General features: G+C 36.9%; 1 protein-coding gene and 1 pseudogene across 6 annotated transcripts in view; one reads left to right on the top strand and one right to left on the bottom strand.

Moving 5' to 3' along the window:
* Positions 1–23,077, top strand: part of FGD4 (FYVE, RhoGEF and PH domain containing 4) — a 183,323-nt gene that overhangs the window by 125,117 nt on the left and 35,129 nt on the right. For 5 of the 6 annotated variants that reach the window (XM_019736660.2, XM_074325842.1, XM_019736677.2 and 2 more), the window contains exons 2-4: positions 2,610–2,759; positions 10,413–10,581; positions 14,928–15,435. In XM_019736660.2, the coding sequence (XP_019592219.2) occupies positions 2,610–2,759; positions 10,413–10,581; positions 14,928–15,435 (827 nt within the window). Of the gene's footprint in view, positions 1–2,609; positions 2,760–10,412; positions 10,582–14,154; positions 14,225–14,927; positions 15,436–23,077 lie in introns of those variants that run through there. The other variant, XM_019736706.2, reaches the window with a different exon arrangement.
* On the bottom strand, positions 15,754–16,293 carry LOC109449948 (rRNA-processing protein FCF1 homolog; annotated as a pseudogene).

The raw sequence follows: 23,077 nt of genomic DNA, 5'->3' as shown, positions 1-23,077 counted from the left end.
AAAAAACAGGATTCCTCCCCCTGTGCAAATATAATGTGACTAGTTGTATTTATGTCCAAGGTAACTGTTTAATTACTCCTTGGGGTTCTTCTCCTCCATAAATTAGAATCTAAAAGCCTCTATAACTGATACAAATTTTTTTGAATGGGTGGGCCATCTGGTTACAATTTCGCTTTCAATTCCGTTATGCAACTGGCACCCAAATAAGAACTATCTCCAAAAGTGAGTAGACGGAGTCAGTCATAAACAAGCAAGAAGTTTAACTTTTTGTTGCTAGCATCCAAGAAGTTAGAAGATGAAGTATTTAATGAAATGATGCTTCCTTTAGGCAAACATTCTTTACCTAGATGTGTTTGATCTAGATCAGTGGTCAGCTAACTTTTCCTGTAAAGATAGTAAATATTTTTAGTTTTGCAGCCACATATGGTCTCTGTTGCATATATCTGTAATTACTTTTTTTAAAAAAAAACCTTTTTAAGAATGTGTTTTCTGTCTTTTACCATATTTTCATGCTATGCAATAATGGCAGAAGTTTGGAGACTGATTTTAAACAATGATCTGAAATGAAATTTTTGGCCATGGATTTACTGTCATGAGCAAAAGATTTGTAATCATGACTTTAATGGGTTTATAAGAAAGTGAATTTGAAGTTGATCTCTTACTGAAGGCTTTTCAGCACATTCATGTGAGATAGTCTGTAATAAATGACACTTGTAAAACCTATTGTTACCTGTAAGTTTGCTATCCAGAAATTAAGTATGGAGTTTCCAATTTCAAATGATTATTTAAGACATGCTTTGTTTCTAAATAGGCTAATTATTAAAGCAGTTTCTTCTCTTAATAGTAGCAGATATCTGGTTTTTTTTAAAGATTCTATTTCATTTGCTTTCTCTTTTATCCCATTAGCTGCCCACTTTTTATAGTTTTGTTTCTATAAATTGTCACTAAAGCTGCATTCTTGCTTTTACAGTGTCTCATTTTTTACAGTCAGTCACATTGCAGCTGAGCTGTGGTTTTTCACTGTTTGCCCATCCTTCACTAGGCCAGCAGGTGGCCTGTAGGATTACCAAACCATTCTTGGGAGTCACTGTGGAACAAACATTCTCCTGCCCCTAAAAGCCTAAGTGGTTAGATGATATGCCTTAGATTTTAGGGATATATTTTTCCTACTTCACATGGTTTTTCTAAGAGGATAGATAAAACAGCACATTTAAAGATTTGAGCTTTTACTTCTTCTGTTTACAATTTGAGTAATATGCTGTCAAATAATCTTCCATTAATCTTGCGTTCAAGGCCTTTGTCATATTTGGCTAAATAATGCTTATTCCAGCTGGCAGCTCATTTTAGCAGAATGGTATGCTTTATTTTGCTTTACCACTGGGTTTCTAACAACTTCTCAGACAATGCTTGGAATTACAATACTTGTAATTAATAGCTTCTAAAATTTGTTTTACCAAGATAAATTGTAAGGGGAGCACAGAAAATAATAAAGTAATAGTGTGGTTTTTAAATCAATATTATTTAATAATCAATTGAAATAAAAGGGAAATTTTTTACTCAATAGAAATTGGGTTTCATTAGCTTTTCTTGTTTTGAATAATAAACGTATTTTATCTCTAATAGTTCTCTTTTATAGCTATTTGGATTCTGTAAAAATGAAACTTTGTTTCTTAACCAAATTGTAGTTTCTTAAATGACATACTTTTATTTAGTGACAGTGAATTCTCTGGTAGAAATTTTATTTTCTCCTAAGTAAGGTCCAATCTGTTATTAATATCACCATGTCAACTAGATGAAAGGGAAATTTAATATGAGTATAAAAAGAACACATTGGCATATGGTTTCTTTAAAAGTCTCTGAAATTCAACATTTAACTTCTTATGTCAGAAATCAAACAAAAAAATCAATCTCGTCTCCGTCTATCTCATGATGCACGAGTATTTTAGTGTTTTAAAGCATATTTGGGGGTTCTGAGTTGTAAATATATGAGTGTTATCCATATAATCTCACCACTCTTTTTTCTTCTTTTTTATTTTTTTTTACATGGGTATTAGCTTATATATGTTGATTTGGAGTCGGAGTAAGCTACTGAGTGAGAGGAGTATGTGTGTGTATTTGTTCATTTCTCTTTCATTTTGTTCATTTCTTATTGAGCCATTCTCAGAGCCTTCATATCAGCTGTCATGTTGGTGCTTTCCTGCTTTGTTCTTTTGAGTAGCTCACTGACTGGATGCTGGAAAGGAAAGCTTTTAACAGATTAGCGCTAGGGCCCTCCCATCCTCTCCTTAGCCTGCTTGTCTGCAGCGTGGCAGCTGCACTCTGCCCTTTCCACGGCTCTGCAAGGAAAGGAGGTGGGTGTGTGCGTGCGCATGCGCGTGTAGCATTCTCTGTCAGTATGCATTGTAAGGTTTCTCAAGCACAAGGAATGAGATCTTCTCCAGGAAAACTTTCTCAAGGCCAGCACACATGGAGAAAGTATTTCTAGGCTTGGTCTTATAACTGTGATTGGTTTTGTTTTATGGAGTCAGAAGAAATTTAAGTCACGAGACATCGTATTGCCCCGCCTCTGCATTTACCTGCCCTTTTTTTTTTTTTGAACTCTCTCCCAGGCAGCAGTATCTGTCCAAAGACGATAGTTTCACCTTTTTTGAAAAGGAGCACAACCAGATTGGATGATAAGAATGTATCTGATGAAGAGGCTCAGGGAATAAATGGAAAAACGCCAGCGAAACACACGGCTGCAAGTCCAAAGCCACAAGGTACAGCTGTTCAGGAATTTTCTTTTAACAGGTTGGGTACTTTGTTCATCAATGAGGTCTACCCAGAAAGAATAATGGCCACTAAGAAAAAGGTTTAAGCTATAACTGGGAGGAATTGGGTGCGTTTATTTTTTCAGAAGAAAAGTCAGTCTGTGAACCTGCTCAGACAGAGTTATTTGCTCTGCTCCCAAAACATCTTATCATTACTCTCTCATGGTTCTTTTAATATTGCAGAAATTGGCTCCATGTCCCCTGAAGAGCACTGTGGTCTCTTCATGCATTATCTTTGACTTAGTAGCAGGCCTAACTTAACTTTTTGTGTGATAAATGCATAACAAATAAATGTGTTTGCAAGTACTGTCAGAAGGCATTATAACTTGCTAGCTGTCAGAGGATCTGTGAAACAGATCATTCCAAAACATTGCTTAACAGATTTAGCAAAAAGGTGACAACACTATTAAGGAACCCAGACTTGAAAAGCCTTCTTAGTAAAGTAATCACACAAATTAATGTGTCCCTCCATTCAGGAATGGAGTAGCCAACAAATGGTAAAACAATTACAATGGTAGAACTCTTTGAATAATTGTTTTGTTCAGTGACCATTTCCTTTTACAAATAAATTTCTAGTAAAGTGGGTATTAACTTTGAGGAGCACAAAATTATAATTTTGATGACAACAAGGCCTTCTGAAATGCAGTATAGAGCTAAGCTCCAGTGTTGTTTAACATGTAGTTTCTTCCTAATAGAGTTTTATTTACATTGGTAATGCTGAACAGTCAACCAAGAAACAATACTGAGAATTTGTAGAATGACTGTACTTTGGAAAAATCAATTTCTATTTGGTTTATTTTGTATTTGCTTTGGTCTTTTTTTCTGTTCTTGCAAGGAAGAAAGTATTATAGAAAATGCATTATAAAAGAGCTGGTGTTAAAGTTCTTATGTTTTAAAGATTTCTGAAAGAGACCCTTAAAAAGGATTTAAGATGGAATCTTCCACATCTTGGGATATTTTTCTTTTTTTCTCACTACTAGCTATATTGGTGGTATGAAGTACGGCTACGGTATCAAGCAAGGTGAAATAATTGGTGATTCAAATGAATAGTCCATTATAACTTTTCTTTCGACCATACACCTCTTTATAACATTGGTGTGAATATGAACATAGAAATGTTTTGCTCTTGATTTAATTAAGCTGCTTATTTGCAAACCACAAAATTCCATTTTGCTCCTTAGATCCAAGCTGACAAAAATCAAATGGTGTAAGAATGTAAAAAATGAATGCCATTTAATTTTATGTAATTGCCCAGATCAAAAGGAAGAATTTTATTATTTATAAAGCCTTTTTTGGGGAGCATCATGGCATTACTCTATTATTTTTCAGAGTTCATAGAGATAAAGTATAGTAGTGTCTTCCCTGAGCTACTATGTGCTGAAATAGCATATTCTCTGGGGAGACAGCATTTGACCTTGCTTTTGCTGTTTGTAGTTATATTAAAGTCAATATATTGTTCCTTAAATTACATATTTATTTCCTGTCTTGATTTGAATATGGGTTCATATATACATAACTACAATTTTACATAACTACAGGGACTATTTCTCGTTATAGCCATGTGCCACTTAACGATGGGGATACGTTCTGAGAAATGCATTATTAGGTGATTTCGTTGTTGTGCAAACATCATAGAGTGAATTTGCAAACCAAGATGGTCTAGCCTATTACACCTCTAGGCTCTGTGGTACAGTCTATTACTCCTACACTCCAAGACTGTTTGGCATTTGCTGTACAAAGCAACATGAGATTAAATCAAGCACAAGAGAGAATGATACAATCAAGAAACGCAGTAAACACAAGAAGTATGAGGGTGATGCCTGCAGCATAACAAGGCATACTGCTTTACAGCAAACTTTTTTTATAAGTAGAAGGAGTACCCTCTAAAATAATGATACAAAGTATAGTATAGTAAATACATAAACCAGTAACAATTGCTTATTACCATTATCAAGTATGATGTACTGTACGTAATTGTATGTGCTATACTCTGTAGGACTGTCAGTGCAGTGGCTTGGTGTACACTAACATCCCCACAGACACTTGAATAATGCGATAAGCTCTGATGCCCTGGCGGCTAAAACATCAATAGCCAATAGGAAATGTTCAGCTCCACTTTAATCTTAAGGGACTGCAGTCATACATTCGGTCCTTCATTGACCAAAATGTTGCTTTATGGGGCGTGACTGTGTTAAATAAATTACATAGAGTGTTTTATACTCCTTTTTCAAAATATTCTCACTTATTTTTGGCCCTTCTCTGGCCCCCGTAGTTAAAATTTTAACCCCACCCCCAACTCGGACATTTCATATTTCCCCATCCCTACTTTATTTTTTCTCATTCATTACAATCTGACCTACTATATATTTGACGCATCTCTGTTGGGTTTTTTCTGCCTGTTGCACTAAGGCTTCCCCCCATTCCTAGCACACAGTGCAGCACACTTTCAGTGATGCTTGTGGAATGAATCCCTTCTCCATCACCACGTTTGCACCACTTGCTTTGTTTCTGCTGTTCTTTGTTTACAACTTAGAATGAGTGTCATAAAAACACCAGTGTCCCTGAAGTGGGGCTACATCTTGGTATTGTGAGGTCTACTGCCAAATAGGTTGGGTACTACTTATTGACTTATTGACCAGTAATAAATGTTCCCCACCCTCTGGTGGAGAGAAGCTACTTTTCATTTCTCCAAACCCTTAAGAATATCTGGCTGACCAAGGCCGAGAAGGGAAGAGGATGTCAATAGGGACTCCTGTGCCCGTGGAGGGATTCTCACATGACATCTCTATTCCCACTGCTGTGCAAATCCCTTTCGAGTTATGAATGGTGACGCTGCTGAGGCTTCAACAGCCATTATACAATTTTAATTTAATTGAAGACTCGTATTCTAGACCAGTGGTTCTCAACTAGAGACAATCTGCCCTTTGGTATTGTCTGGAGACCTTTTTGCTTGATACAACTTGTGGGAGTTGCTACTGGCATCTACTGGAGGCTGGGGATCTGCTTGACATCCTACAGATCACACGTCAGCCTCCCCACACCCCCGTCCCAAACAAAGAATTATCCAATCTGAAATGTCAGCGATTTGTGAAACTCTGGTCTAGATCCTAAAAATAGTTAATAATGAAATCTAGTTGGATTGTTTCTCATGTGGAGTGCTAATAAGAGCACAGCTTCAATTTATTTTGGTGAGTTTTAAAAAAGGAGAGACAATACCGAATAACTTTATTAGTGTTGATTAGGTAGTAATGTGTCTGGAACAATATCAGGTGTATGTTTGTGTTTTTAATTACGAATAAGTAAATTTTTTCAAATAATTATAGTATATAAAAGGGTAAAAGTGCTAAATTTTAGATTAGAGATTAGGTAAGCTTGCATTTCCATCTAAATTGGAGTCCAGTACATTTAGAAATGGGTTCCTTTAATAGTTAGGGCTTATTTTCCGCTCAGCCTTGGAAAACACCCTAGAGCCTGAGAAAACAATGGTTTATTCACTTCATACCAATCCTCCCAGTCAAAAAAACAAATAAATTACTGAGCAACTTCAAATGTAAGTCTTTCTTCTCGTTGGCCACTTTTAATTGTCCTATTTCCTTCCATGCTAGACATAACTCAAAATAACTTTCTTAGCAATTAAAACTAATGTTTCTTTTTTTCTCCTAAAGGCTTTGATCCACAACATTCCCCATAGTTAATTATTTTGATAAAACCCGTGTACCCATGTATTGTCAATTCTCAATCATTAAACCTAAACGTTTGAAAAAGTTTCATGAACTTGGAAAGCCACATTGTTGTTTGTATAATTTAAGTAAATGTACTCAAACCTTTTTCATTTGCTTCTAAAGTAAAGCATTCTATGTGTACTGTTCCATTCCTAAGGTATTATTTGTTATAAACTGATAATGCATTAATATATAGCTAGCTATGGTTTTTCATAGTAAAATAAGAGTGATTGAAATGCAGTGGTCATCCCGAAACTTAAACTGCAATTAGTCCAAACTTAAACTGCAATTAGTGTCTCTTTTCATTCTTAATTAGTGTGAGTAGTTGGAAATTTTTAAATAATTAGATTGTGTAGTTCTATGTACTGTCTGTATAATTGGCTGTAATAGAGCCTATTTTATTTATAGCTATCTAGATATCTCAAACTTAGCATGTCCAAAATTGCACTACTGATCTTCCCTCCAAAAATTGCTCTACCTACTGTGTCAGTGGATGACAAATCCCATCCTTCCTGTTCAGGCCAGAGGTCTCAGAGTCATCTTTGACTCCTCTTTTTCTCTCAGACCTCACATTTAATCTATCAGGAAATCTACTTGTAAAATATACCTGGAATCCAAAGGTTTCTCACCGTCTCCTTCTAAACACCATTGTCTCTTGCCTGAATTTTTACAATAACCTCCTAACTCTTCTACTACCCTGCTCCCCCACGTTCTTAACACAGTAGCCCGAATGAGGCTGTTGGACTTTAAGTCATGTCATGTCCCTCCTCTGCTCAGAACTCTGCCGTGACTTCTTTCAGTCAAAATCTTTCCAGTTCTCCACAAGGTTGTACATTACGAGGCGCTCCCTCTGACCTCAATACGTACTCTTGTGTACCTTTGCTCCTTTGGCTCCAGTCTCACTGGCCTTCCTTAGTCTACGTGATGGAATGCTCTTCCCCAAATAACTCCCTCAGCTCCATCAAGTCTTGGTCAAATCAGAATTTCTCAAAGAGGCCCATTTTGAGCACCCTACTTAATACTGCAATCTGCCCTTTCTCCCTACTGCGTACACTCTAGATGCCCTCCATCTTGTTCTTTTAACCCCTCCCCATTTTTTCTTAGCACTTACACCTTTTGATATATGATTTACTATGTTTTTGGTTTCTTGTCTTTCCTTTTGTTCATTGATATGATCAAGTGCATAGAACTTAATTGACCTATGCACTTGATAGTTAATAAATATTTGTTGAACTAATGAAAAAGTAAACATATTTTTAAAAACCCTGTAAAATATAGATATGTAAGATTTCTGTAGGATATATATTTTGGCAATGTCAAGTTCTTAATGGTTGTATTAATTTATATTTCCTCTCAAAATGTATGAGATTTCACATTGCTTTATATCCTCACTGACATTATTATCAGATTTAAAATTTTTGGTTAATCTGATGGAGATGAAGTAGTATCATATTGTGGATTTAATTTGCATTTCCCTAATTATTAATGAGGTAGAACACTGATTTTCCTGTTTACATCCTTTTGGCTGTGGGAAGAAGTAGTTAGTTCTGTTCTAGTCATAATGAACTGGAGGTGCTGATAAGACACCTAGGAGATGTTCTGAGAGCATTTCCAAATGTTGAACCTCCATAGCCTAAAAGAAAGATCAGAAATGGTGAGAGAGAGAGAGAGAGAGAGAGAGAGAGAGAGAAATCATTTTCACTTGTCAGTTATATTTGAGCAAAGTATGCATTTTTTTCCTCTAAGACTGTGATGAGCCATTCAGGTACCATCTTGAGACTTTTGTCATACTCGTGTAACATTTGTGCTCTCTTATTTAAAATGTGTGTATTACTGATTTTACTATACATTTGGATTGTCTGTCTTGCCAAAATAGATGCCTCCTCTTTGCTCCTCTTTGCCCACCTTTATCAACATCATTAAACTGCGCTCTAGACTATCAGCTCCTTGATGATGGAATTAATTAGTTCCTTCATGTATTTCACAAATTTGCCAAGCACTGTGCAGGTAGTTACTGGGAACATAGTTATGATCAAAACACACATATTCTTTACCCTTACAGAATTCCAGCGTTGTAGAAGAGAAAGTTTTACATCTATTATGTATTTAATATTTTATTGCTGATGTATTATTTACTACTTACTACTAATTAATAAGCATATAATTATTATAGCACTTTCGAAAAAAGTACACAGTGTTATGAAAGATTTTAAAAGGTAGGCATTACTGAGATGGGAAAGGTTGGTGGAGTCATCTCTGAAAAACTGACTGGCTGATTTGTATCATTTTGTGTCTTTCAAACATCTAACAGTATCTGGCACATGATAAATAAATGTTTACTGTGTGAACTGTAGATTAGGGTGAGTTATTTTATAACAATCTTTACACACAGAATTATAAAGAACACACTCACTTCCTTCTTTGAATATTCTAGTTAGGAAGGTTGAAATTACTCCTAATTTTAAAACTATTTTTTTTTTTGGTGGAATATTGTCCTGGTTTACTATCTTTGTATGTATTTATTCTACACAGGAAATAGTTCCTTAAAATGAAGAAATATCACACTTATATAAGCCCCATCCTTCCCAATAGATACTATATTAGCCACTCCCCCCCCCCAAGCATATCTTGGAAAATAATATTTTCTTAAAAAGAAGCATGTTGTTTTTTCATTGTGATTTTCTTCTCATTTGTGTTGAAAGTAATGAGGCGAATTAATTGTTACACCTGTAGCTCATTGTGATATATATGTATTTTTTCTTCTCTGTAAGAATTGATAACTGGCACAGAAATGATGAGCTCTAGGCCATTGAGGATCAGGCAGCCGTCAACTGAGTTGAAAGGTTTTAAAAAAAAAAAAAAGATGATTTATTTGATTTGTTAAAACCGGTTATAGAAAAAACACATACATGTTATAATCTTTTGTCCAGAATGTAAATTAAGCTCTTAACGGCATATTTTCTTATCTACAAAGTTTCTCATTTATTATGGGAAGTTCTGTAGATTTTAGTGTTTTGGGAAACAATCTGTTCCTATTCTGTTAATTGAATGAAGGGCTTATCAATAAGCAAACGATTTGTGGCACATGGATGCAAGCTAGCTATTAATGTAGCAGATAATAATAATGGAACTTCTATGTCTGCCTTTTGCTGGATTTATGATGAGGAGCAATGCTGATGATTAAAGGAGCCAGAGTCTGGATACTAGTCGTAAAATCAGATTAGTCTTTTTACCCCAGGCCAATCACTTAACCTCGCTAAGCCTTCTTAGACATAAGAGGTGAATGATAGGACCTACCTCAGAGGACTGTAAAGTAAAAAATTTTATCTAAAATCAAATGAGATAAGGTGCTTTGGTTAAATGGGAAGATCCTATAGTGATGCAACATGAGTGTTGTTATTGCTTTGTTGGCTTTTTTGTTTAACTTACTAGCTCTGGATTGTGGTATATCTGTTATTCACTCTGTTATTCGAAAATGTGCTTTGTAGCAAACAGTGTCTCCCTAGGAATTAATTTCAATGTTAGCACTTTCTTTTCTCTCTTTAAACAACTGCTATGTTATCTCTAATAGACTGTAATTCTGTAGCTCTATGTAGATCCCTAGGTGTTTAACAATACCATATTTATAATGACCTAAAATTAAAGGATCTGCCTGAATCTTGGAGATGGAATTTCTATAGGACACAGAGTAAATGTCCAGATAGAGAAAAGTCCTTTGGTTAAGGTTCACTACAAATTTGACAGACCTCTTTATAAAAATTTGATAATGCTGAAGATTTTTATACCCAGGGTACCAAATTTCGTGTGTGTGTGTGTGTGTGTGTGTGTGTGTGTGTGTGTGTGAAGGAAATACTGAACTCTGTTAATTCTTTTTCTACAGTGCCTCCAAAGCCATTACATCTGCAAAATTCACCTTTGTCCAGTATACACCAAACCCCCAGGCATAAAGCTTTATCTAGTGCAGCACCAAGGATGGAGGAAGTTAAACCTGTCTCAAAAGAAAAATCCAGTAAAGTATCAGATCTCATCAGTCGCTTTGAAGGAGGCAGGTAAGAGCTAATTTACAATGGGAGAAGGCAAGGGGGAGATGAAAGCTGGTTTTTGAAAAAGATGATGGAGTTAATACGTTTTCTAAATCAAAAATAGATCTTCTGCTATTAGGTTTGGTAGGCCTTTAGAAAAGTGATTTTTAAAAAATATTTAATCTTACCCTAATATGAACTGTCACTTACTGTACATTACCTATGTGTAGCTTCTTCATTGTATGCTATATAGAGCTGTAGATATGCTCTCTCTTACTTCCCCTGTATCTGTGTATGTCACTCTGTGTTACTCTTTGTGGGTCACTGTTGGTTGCTGGGTATCTGGGTTGTCTGTTTCTCACTTACAATGGAGCCTGTCCAGTGAGCCTGTCCCATCCCAGAATTCTGACCCACTTTATTTAATGTAGGTCTTCTATATCCATTCAATCCCTATTTCCCCTCTCCCCACACCCCTGTACTAGGTATTGTGAAGAGATGTTGACAATAGTAAAAATCATGCTAAAATTCAGTCTTACATTTATTAGATACGGTTATATATTCTAGATGAGTGAAATACTGTATATTTCTCACTTAAAGATAAAAATAAACTCACATAAGTTGCTTTCCTACTTACGTGACCCTCAATTGTTTTTTCTTAGAATTCCCATCACTGACAAACAGAATTTGAAAAAAAAATTTATCAGAAGCATTTAATTTTTATATGTCACCAAAAGTCTGTATATAATTAAACAGAACTGTATATATAACTTTGCTTTCATCCTTGAAGACACATGTTTCCATTCTGGTAATATTTGGGAGTGGTCTCCGTTGGGTGATTTTATTATTTATTTGCAGGATTTATTGTTATTTATGTAATGAATCATAGCTTCAAGATGCTTTCAAAATCTTCTGGAAATTGTGCCCAATGAGAAAACTCGTGTCCCTCATTTAAAATGAGACTACATTTAGGAGCAAGTTCTGGAGAAAATTAGTTCAGAAGCCTGTCTTCATTCCCAATCAACTGCGGGAACTTGAATTGTGACTATTTAAACTTCAACATCTCCCCCTCTGAGAAGGATTTTTAATACCTTTGCTCTCTTAAAGTATAGTCATCTTTTCTAGCATATTTAACTCCACTTAAAAATGTTTTGTTTCTCCGGGCAAGTTGATTTAATTGCACAGAGTGACCACTCACATTTGCAGAGTTCCAGAGCCATGTCCAGTGACTGCATTAATATGAGGAGTCACTGGATCCCTGACCCCTATTTATAGTGCATGCCAGAGCCTGAATCCCCTGGATGGGGCAGTATTCCAAAGGCTCAGTCCTCTGAACCTCACAAATTTGGTAACCCACTCTTTGCATTCCCCTCCCTACATGAAAGGCACACAGTTTTCCCACTTATTAATACCAGTTTTCTTGTACTCTTTCAGACTTCACAGATTCAAAGTCATATTTTGATGCAAAGCTTGAAGGCTGGGTTCTAAGGATCAGTGTGCTGCTATAACTTAGGACCTTTAAAGCAAACTTGCTTTAAGTGAAGCTAGGGTATATCAAGTGAGCATTTCGGCAAATCTAGAGAAAGGCCGTTACTTGTGGCAGACTCCACTGCCAATACAAAAGATAGTTACATGTTCTTAGTGAGGTGTTATCAGGAGGAACTGCACTAAAAGTGTCTGAAGGGGTTAGTGTTGCATGAGGTCTATAGGACTTGAATGGGAAGTTTGTATTTCCTGTGCCGTGATGTCCATGCAGTGTAGCTCTTGAGTTTTATCCCAGTTATTGCAGCTTAAACCAGCACTTTGTAGAACAGAGGGAGATTTGGCAGGTTCTGAGTTACTACAGTAAACTGACAAGAAGAACTAATGTCTGTTACAGTGGGGTCACAGAAGACCACGCCTCAGTACTACAACCTTATCCACATATTATGCTATTGCTCTTTGCAATAATCTAAATAACTCTGCTTTATTAAGATGATTGACTTAGAGGATGGATTTGGAGCAAATTAATTTAATATATTTTTTTTTTATCATGGTCTTTCTTTCTTTCTTTCTTTCTTTCTTTCTTTCTTTCTTTCTTTCTTTCTTTCTTTCTTTCTTTCTTTTTCTTTTTTTTTGAGAGTAAGAGAAACTAGTCTTTTTAACCTATGAAAGACTTCAAGAATTTAGGAAGAAATAACATTTCCCCACAAAACTGAACGTTGGATTTTCCCAAAGACACTGCCAGGCCAACTGTTTTGCTCCATTGCAGCAGGAATCTCATACCTACTGGTTCAACCATTACTTTTACTAACCTTCCTTCCCTACCTCATCCCCCACACATATGCCCTGGATTTCACTTATTACAGAAAATTCCCACCTCTCATCCAAAACAGTCCTTTCCAAAAATCCTAAGCAAGCCCAAAGTTTGGTACAGAGAGTTTCCTGGGGGTCATTGCACTGGGTGGCTGGACATTGATGGCCAGGAAAAGGAGGACAGTGTGACTCAGACCTCAAAGGACTGCTCGGGATATTATTAGGCCAAGGGTGTACTCTCCTAGACGGCACATGTCAATGGTGGAGTGTGTCACATTCATTTCTTTTGACAACCTTAAACTTTTATGTAGATGACATTTTCCCCTACTGGTTTTTTCCTTCCCTTCCTATGGCACTAAACTACACCATGTCCCTTCTTTCTTGCCATCTGTTGCTATTCTCTGTTCCATTCTCCAGTCCAGCTCAGCAGTGTCTGGGAGGGTGGGTGAAGGAAGAATGTAACCCACATCCCAGCGTTATCCATGGCCTTTGCTGCTGCGCCCTGCCCCCACCTCCCTCTGCCCTGTGACCTCCACTTGCAATGGGGACGATGTGAGCCCTGCACTTTCTTCCCATGTTTGTATGCAGCCAACTCACCTGCTCCTCACTCCATCCTTCATGGTCCAGTATATTATAATGTGCAGTTAAGACCAGGGGATTTAGCATCAGATTTCATGGTTTCAGAACTTGGGCTTTGTCATTTGTGAGCCATGTGACATTGACCACGTTATGTAAGTTTCTAAGCCTCGATTTATGGGATCCCAATTTTGGAATTATTATGAGGATGAAACAAGATAATTAGTATAAAGGACTTAGTATAGGTTCTGGCACTTAATAAATGTTAGCTGCTAATATTGAATTAGTGCCATGATCATCATCCAAATCACAGTTATTTATTACTCATTGAATATTTATTGAGCACTTTCCATATGGCGAGTGCTATGCCAAGAAGTGGGGACAATGCAGAGAACAAGACAGGCACATTCTGCTCCCGCACAGAGTATTAGTCTATATTTATCTTTTCTCCTCATTAGGTCATAGGAATCTCTCCAAGACTGCAGCCCAGAGTTTGATGTTTTTCCTCCCTGGAATCCTAGATTAAAATGCTGTACAAATATTTCCACAGGAACATTATAATATATTGGCAGTTAGGTTCCATCGTACTACTCTGGTTCTATCTAATGTCAAGTAATAATAAGGGCTTTTAAGAAAACAAAAATAAAATGTGTAGTCAGTGGGGGAGTGTGCTGTAACAGACTAATCCAGGAAAGCTTCTTTGAGGTGACCTCTGAGCAGAAAGCTGAACGCTAGGAAAGGAGCAAGCCACACTAATGTCTTGGAAAAGGGTGTTGTAGGCAGAGGGAACAGCTGCTCAGAGGTACGTGCATTTGCTTATTGGGAGTGGGGGTCAGCGAGGAGACAGTGATGGCAAGAGCACGTGACTGAGGAGGAATGGAATTTAATGAGGCCGGGCTGGTAGAGTATATAGACGCTCGGAGGCCATGGTCAGGATGCCAGGTTTACCTGGATGTGTGCGGGAAAGCCCTCAGAGGGTTTGATCCCTGTGGCTGACGCAGACTAGATTGGAGGGGATCCGGAGTGGAAGTAGAGAGGTCGGTGAGGAGGCTGTGGCAGCATGTGTAAGAAAGTTTTTGAGAATATGTGTTCCTCTTTCCAAACAAAAATGACTTTTGGTTTCTAACCTGTTTATGAATTGAGGGCTGACTATATTTAGTTTTAAAATGTTAAGAAAATGAAAATCCTGGGTAAAGATGGTTTTATTAAATACAAAGATTTCTCATATCTAAGTCGATACTAACAATTAATAAATAGCCCAAGGAAATGTTTCATCATACAGGTAAAGCTCAGGCTTATCATCTTTATTGAAATGTTTGTTTAAGTGTGGTTAGCATCCTGTGAGACAGAACTGCGCTGCAATATTCTTATCTATGTTTCTAAAAGCATCAAAAGTGAAAAAAGGGCTTCAGTAAATATCCCTTTTGTGCTGAAATAAACTTGTTTTTATTCTAGAATTTGTCCATGCCAATGTTTTCACACCTCCTTTGTGTTTTATCTTTTAGTACATTATCAAATTATGGTGATTTGAAGAAAGATTCTGCTATGAACCTAAATGCTCCTAGAACCCCAGGAAGGCATGGACTGACAACCACACCTCAGCAAAGACTCCTCTCCCAGAACCCACCACAGAAGCAGGAAAATGATCCAGAGCCAACTCAGGGTGTACAGACTTGTGTGGCTAACGGTGTAGTGGCAGCACAAAACCAGATGGAATGTGAGGAGGATAAAACAGCCCCTCTTAGCCCAGATACTCCTATTCAAACTTCAGAACCCTTACTCGATTTGAACTTAGTGAATGGAGAAAGAGATGAAAATACCATGGGCCCTGTGTCACCCACAAAAAATGACTGTGTTGGGAATGCTTCTGACAGTCGCTGCAGGACTCCAAGTGTAGGCCCAGTCCTCCTCCTGGAAGAAGAAAGCGCAGACACAGAAGCCAAGGTACAAGAAAGGGAAAATGGAGAGAGCCCTCTGGAATTGGAACAGCTGGACCAGCACCAAGAGATGAAGGTAAAGCATGAGACTAGCTCATAAGTAGGAGGAAGCACTGACCATTCCAGTACAGTTTTTTGTTTGTTTGTTTTTGTTTATTTTTGTTTTTGTTTTTGTGAGCAGTCATCAGATTTATAAAAAGATGCAACAAATTTTAAAGTGATACAAAAATACTAGTTCCAAAACAACATCAAAAAGTGAGTGTCTTTAACCATACTCAGCTCATCACAGAGCAAATGGGTGAGTGGAATAATAATTCACCCTATAGCATGTTTCATAAACTAGCAACAGAGAAAGTTGGGTGAAGGAAAGCAGAGAAATTTTGTCTTTTAAGAATTAGAATCGCGGGTCTCCATAGTCATCTGGCATCGGCTCCATGTTGTACCTATGGTTAGAAACGTACATGGTGGGAACTGCAGGGATCGTCCTGATGCTTCGTTTAAGGTCCTGGTCAACTGTGGCCACAATGTAACACTTGCGCTGAGTTACTGTCTGTCCTAAGCAGTCGCCTCCATGGTAATCATTAAATCTTGGATTCTTGGCAATCCTTAGAGCCACTCAATACGTTTGTCCCAATTTCTCAATTTCAGCCATTACACAGTCAGTTATAAAGGGATACACGTGGCATACAGACAGTCCATCATTGACTGCACCAAGTCTAGTTTGAATTTAATGGAAACCTTGATAAAGCTGGTATCAACCAGGATGTGCCAAGGTGGGTCGCGCTGTGTGTTATACTGGAAGAATAAGCAGGAAAGATGTTGGGGGACTTCTCCTCCCTGGAGTACACTGGGATCTTTCTTTTCTTTTCTTTTTAGGTTTTAACCTGTCCTTTTCTTTAAGCCTCTGATCTCTGAGACTAAGCATTCGCTTCATGGTCATATACTTGTTTTCTTTTGCTTCCTGGTGTTCACACCACTTGTCTTGTTTCCTCCGGAATCCCACTACAGTTTTAAAACTCTATTTCATAGCACGGTGAAATGAATGAGTCAGATCACCCCTACCACCAGTTGAACAATTTTTAAGCTTCAGCTGCTAATGGGTGTTTCCCCTACTCCGTGAGGAGATATTTCACTTTTTCTCTGCATAGTCATTTCTGTTGACCTATTATGATTTCAAGTGTCGGAACAGTGTGAAGACTTTGATATAGGAAAACCACAAACATTTTATTTACATAGGAAGAAAATGTTCGTTGTTGCTCTAGGTATTAGGGCTGCATCCCTAATATTTATGGGCTAAGCAAGAGGAAATTGTATAATCTTTGTTTTTCTGAGATTTCTAATCTAGTAAAAGAAATAGACCTGGAAGATTAATTTGTGCTAGCGAATGTTTCTTGAAAGGACATGAATATGGAAGTACTTAGAAATTATTCAGCAGATATCTATTACACTTCTTGGCTTCTAAATTAAAAAAAAAATTCCAATGAATACACAATTTTATAATTAAAAGACTCTTTGAAAATCACCTTAGTTTATCAATTAATCTATAGAAGCAAAAACAGTCCCAGAAAAACTGGTGTGATCACAATCAGAGCCTGACTCCCATGCCAGTATTGTGTCCCTAATGCAGGAAGTCACAAACATGAATGCCTAAATGTGGGAAATGTCAATGAATACAGCAGCCATGAGTACTATAGTAGAGAGAGGTGAGACTGGGGCAAACTAAAAGTTTAAATCCTTTCTGAAAAGGGCGGTAATTCCATGAACCACCTGAGTGGCATTTCTGCTCACATGCTAACAAAGTTCTGATTTCCCAGTGAAATGTGGTTATACTTTATCTGTGTTACTGCAGAAACTTTGATACCATTCCAGTGACAAGACCATTGCATCTGTGTTCTTTATTCATGTCAGTGTAGTGCTTTGGAAATATTAATAAATATGACTTTTACAAAGTACTTGGAATTTCTTGGATCAAAGGTGTGGTGTAAGCATCATTGTAGAGTTCCCTGGAATAGATAGTTGTTTGTCTCTGAAGACAAGAAAAAAGTTTCCATTACTTAATCTCTCTTATCAATTATAAATAATAATCTATGTAGGAGAGTTTAGAATTGAAAATTTGATTATTATAGAAAATTTTGCAAGTGACAAATCCAAGTCCTAAATTTGTGTGTGGTTTTTTTTTTTTTTATGGTGCTCTGTTTTAACTGACATGGCAGAAAATCAAAAGAACTGTTACTAAAATATTAGAGTAAAAAGTGATTGAACTTGAAAGTAATATCCACTTTATGATACATTTTTTACTGACACTGAAAAAAAAATTCCACATAGACAAAGAGCCAATGGTTCATTTTCTTGAGGTTAGTAAATTAATTTTAAATGCTGACGTTCAAGCAGGGAGTTCCCTGGAATAGATAGTTGTAAGGAAGTGGGTGAGAGAAAGTATGTCAAACTTGTTAACATCTGAAATAATAAAAAAAAACAAAAAACAGGACATTGCAAAGTGAATCTCAAAACAGCTTGATAGAGTGTTAAGTTTTAGTGTCCCTCTGCTTGAACCATGGAGAACTGAAGAGAAGATTAGAACCAAGAAACTCAAGACGCTTACTTAATATCTGTCCTTTTACCTTTGGGAGGATGCCACCAGCAAGTATTTATAAAACAGTAAGAGCTGTTTTTATCAAGGGAAATATTTTAGTTGGGGATGATGCCTGTGGTTGCTGGGTGCTATTTTTTCCCCTCAGTCATATAGTATTATGTATACATTTTTAGAGCTGAATCTTATTTGGTTTGGGAGACACTTAATAGGGCTTTCTCATTAAACTACTGAAACATATTCTAGTATAGCTGGCCTTTCTCCTAAATGAGAATTGAAGTACATGTTATATGTGGGAAGAAAAAATGTTTTTCTCTGCAGAGCTGTTAATCCACGTACTACATGTCCCATCTAAAAAGGAGTGTCAGGATTTAATTTCTACGTGGTGACAATATGTTGTTCCCCTTTGTTGCTTTGATGTTTGTTCTTTGCCTTTCCTTGTTCCAAAATGCAAACAAAGATGTTAGAGTTAAGGGGGTAAATTTTATGTTATGTACATTTTACCATAATTTAAGAATAAAAACATTAAAAAAAATTAATGCTACGTAATATACTGAAGTAAACAATTGGAACCAGGAAATCTCAATGCTGCTTTTGACTTGTCCACTAAATAGCAGTATGACCTTGAACAGGTCAATTAAATTCTTTGTGCCTTTAGTTAAAGGATATAAACTGAGTATAATCTTAAGGCCCTTTTCAGTGATAATATAATGATTCTATGCTGTTATATGTAGGTAGATTCCTTTGCTAGCTTAGCCCTTCAGATTGTCGGATGCTTTTTAAACTAATGTATTCAACTTCTAAGACATAATGGAATATTTGAGTTTCACTATGCAGACAATTGAAAAAAAATTACTTCAATCATTATATAACTCAATAAAGAAATTTACATCAGAATAGTTTTAAATAAGTTTCATTTTAACCAGAATTAAATTTAAATGGATGTTTCCTAAATGCCCACCAGGAGTGGGAGAATGATGGGTTGGGGGATGTAAGGTAGGAGTAGAACAGAGTGGCAAAGATGGTTCAGGAAGTAGATACATATTAAAATATATCTTGAACAATTATTTTTAGTAATTGAGAACAAACTTAAGAATAGTCTCAGCTTGTGTAACTGTTTCACTGATTATCCGATGTAGTTTGATCAAGAATCTCTTTCAACGATGAGTACTGTTATTTTTACCACGTAAAAGGTAAAGAATACCTAGCTCATTGAAACTATTATTGTCTCTACTATACTTTAGTGATGCTACACTTTTCTAATGTTTAAACATTTTACAGCACCTAGAATCTACCCAGAAACCTCAAAATAAGCAAATTAAAAAAACAACAACAAAAAAAAACACCACCTCAGAACCAAAGGAAAATGAACACTTTGTGATGCCTTTATCCCTCACCACCCAAGGTGTGAACAGCATCTTTAAATTAAAGTTAATCACGTATTAGAGCAGATTAAAGGATTGAAATCTACTAAAGGAGACATGTTGCTGTAAGGAAACATGTTAAAACCTGTAAGTTCCAGGGAAGGTGGAGGCAAAGGACTGTCTTCTGAGGGTGCACACATGTGCCTGGCCCGCATCCATACTTGGGGATGTGGGGAAGGGTGTTGTAATAGCATAGAACTCCTGCTTGGCATGATAAATTGGATTATCATAAATAGTTTAAACTATATTAGGAGACTTGGGTAAATGGGTCAGTACATTTTAGAATGAATTTCATTAACTGTGGTCCCCCTTTCTCAGATTTGTAGGCTTTATAGGTGGTAAACTTTAGTAGAAATGCACTAATATGGAATGCTGCATTCATAGATTGTGTTAGTTTTCATGAGCCTTTTAATGTCTAGTATATATTTTAGTGGGTTGTATTGGTAGGTTTTTCTGAGATTTCATATTTTCCTCTATATTTCATACAACAATCCAAATATAAATGTGTGTAGATGTGAGCTTTTTAAGACTAAAGTTTATGTAAATAACAAATCTCTGTTATTGGCAATATAAGATCAGAGTAGCAATGTATTAAAACTCTAATAATAGCGGTTTTATTAAGGCAATAACAGAAACAGATTTTTGTATCAGAGTAATTTTATTATGTAGAGTTAAAATACCCCCTGGGATGATTTCATACCTGATAAAATATAATACCAAAATAGATTTAGATATTTTCCTCAGTGTAAGAAATCTCCCCAAAGTCTCTGATTTCTTGCCATTTTCTTCTTTCTTCACACCCCCCAGGAAGGTATTGAATTTTTACAAATAAATTAACTGTGTATAAGCAAGATTCCCCCCCCCCCCTTTTTTTTTAATTCAAGTCCCTGGTCCAAAACTTTTTTAAAATATAAATTGCCCTAGGATCTTTGGCTTTTACTTTCATATCAAAGACTTTTTCCTAAACCTATATCCGTAATTATGCTGAGTGAACTACATTGTACTCAGTTCATTGCCTACAGGAAAAGGGATTTAGTTGTATTGTCAGGCTTTGACTTCATGACTAGAAGTAACCTAGTACCAGGCCAGATTCTGGACTACACGTGCTGGGCAACACTCTTGCATTTCATCCCAATCTTCTGCTATTTGTCTTCTTTCTCCTTTTTCTTCCACATTTTTTGGGGGAATCATTATTGAATGCAGTGGCAGATGGACTCTCAGTGAAATCAAAGGCATGTGGCAAGCTGTTTTCAGTACTGCCATGCCACCGCTCTAATGCAGCCTGTCTTGGGTCTCTCTGGTCCAGGGGTTGCTTTCTGCCTCAGCCTGGCATTCTAGGGTTCTCTCGGGGGTGTCTTGTTTTTGAATCGTTGTTCGCTTTTCTTCCTTGTAGGTGGGGAGTGAAGTCAGGAACAACCTATGTCACCATACTGATTACATCACTCCCTGGAAACAGATTTTTTTAAAAGTTTCTCATTTCACTAAAAATGAAATTATATAATAAAGTGGGGGATAGATGAAGAAGGAGGTGTCTACAAAGTAGAGATTTATAGAAGCATTTTCTTTTTAACTAAAATGTTTATTTGCTGGTTATTTCTGGTTTTTAAATTACCATTTTATTTATTATATAAGGCTTGAGGGTTTATAACTTTTGAACATAGTCAAATAAAAATTAAAAAGATAATCATCTCCTAGGGAAAAATATGACAGAGAATCAAATTCAGATACAAATCGTGACTAGAAAACCAGTGCTATAATCCAAGTTCACTTACTTTTCCTCTTTTTCTGTCACATTCCCCTCACTAAGTTTAATTATAATTCTTAAAATGATTGATTCATTTGAAAGGCTATAATGGGAGGTATCAATTTTTTCTGGGAGTTAAAACAATGCTTACCTTGGTTATCCGTGTCTTATGATGGGCAACAAGTTCTTTTTTATTTTTTGTAAAGCTTTAAATTTCTTGCTGTTCACTTTTTGAAAACTAAAGACAACTGTTGAGGTCTTCTCAGATTTGACAACAAATAGTAAGTTACTGCTTAGCGTGTCTTCTCTTGCCAACCCAGCTTTAATTCCAAGAAAGTGAAAAGTCAGAACAGCAAAGAAATTATCCAGCTTTGTTACCAATGTTAGGGTTCTTGGCTCCCCCAAGATAGAAATCGAGAGGAAACCGCAGAAAGATTTTCCAGACAAATTTTATCAAGCTTATGCTCAAGCACAAGGGAGGCAGCAGAGAGGAAAGGAAGGAGGTGACGGGGGCCGGCTCTGCTGAGCTGCTTTTATAAGCTGGGGACGAAAGAAAAGACGGGCTTTTTGAAAGTGGCGGCTTCCTTTACCGCCGCGGAGCCTGGTAATTGTGTTCGCACCTGCGCTACCTGGGCAAATGGCGGGCCGCTCATTATCGCCACCCTAGGACGGTCTCATAGAGGTCAAACCTTGATAAATGGATATGCGGAATACTGGTTCCTTGTGTAGACGTAACCGGTTAGAAGTGAGATAATAATCAGCCACTTCTGCACTTTTGTGTAGAGGCTGATGGGGTGGGGGTCAGCTCATCCCGCGTTGACTCCTGGCCATCAGGCATCAGGGCCAGTCCCTAAGCCATCACAGCTTGACTGATTAGCCTTTTGTCGTTGCGATTATTATAATGAAAGCTCCAACTAAAGTTGTAGGCGTTTTAAAACCATGTGTAGGATCATGGAAAAGTTGCCCCACTAACCATATGGATAATTCATAAAAGTCTTGAGGATAGCTTTGTTTATTATTCACTTAAAACTGAATGGTAAACTCAGAAACTTCTTTATTTTGTGTTGACTCTATGTAGTATATTGGGAAGGTATAAGAAGAAGTGAGAAAAAATGTACTTCGGAAAACCTATACCTGAAAAAACCAACTATTCTGTTTGAAAATTCAATGTGCCAGATTCACTCTCCGAGGTGCTAGAAATGCATGAATAAGACAAGGCCCGCCTACACAGCCTCAGTCTACTGAGGGGAGACAAACATAAATAAATCACCATAACATGGTACAGTAAGTGCTTCGAAAACACAGATGAGGAAACCACTGTGCCTGGAGGAGGGCTGGCTGAGGGGCAGGCTGCTGAGAAACAGTTAAATTGGGCATGAAGAAAAAATGGGAGGTTGCTGGGTGGTCTGAGCAGTTGGAAATGGGGTGAGGTAGGGAAGAAGAGTGAGTCTAGGAAGGGAGAAAGTGGGGGAAATGAGCAGAGGCAAGAAGATAGATGCCATATTTGGGGGTCCTTTTTGGCCTCATAATAAGAGGTCAGAGGACTAGAGAAATGAATGTGAGGAGAGGGATAGGCTTAAAAAGAAAATGTAAACTCAGGACAAATTGCCATGGGTTTGTATTGCCGACATTGTATTTTTACCCCCTGAAAGCAATGGAGACTTTTAAAAAATATTTTTGAAAGTTTGAATTAAAATTAATAATTCTCACAGAAAATCAGGAAAATGCAGCAAAGCATAGAAAATACAAAAATCACCCATAGTTCAACCACCCAGAGAGAACTGCTTTGGTGTTTAACAGTCCAGCTTGTTTTTCCGTGCTGATTTTTCTTTCTTTCTTTCTTTTTTTTTTTTTTTTTAAAAACATACTCGATTCCACAATGTATGGTCATTCTGCATCCTGTTTTGTTGGATTAAACATACGTATTTTTCCATGTTATTTCAAACTTTCCATAAGCCTA

The sequence above is a fragment of the Rhinolophus sinicus genome, linkage group LG02 (genome assembly GCF_036562045.2).
Source record: "Rhinolophus sinicus isolate RSC01 linkage group LG02, ASM3656204v1, whole genome shotgun sequence".
Taxonomy (NCBI): domain Eukaryota; kingdom Metazoa; phylum Chordata; class Mammalia; order Chiroptera; family Rhinolophidae; genus Rhinolophus; species Rhinolophus sinicus.
The sequence above is the reverse complement of the archived record's forward strand: the minus strand, read 5'-3'. Positions and strand labels throughout refer to the sequence as shown.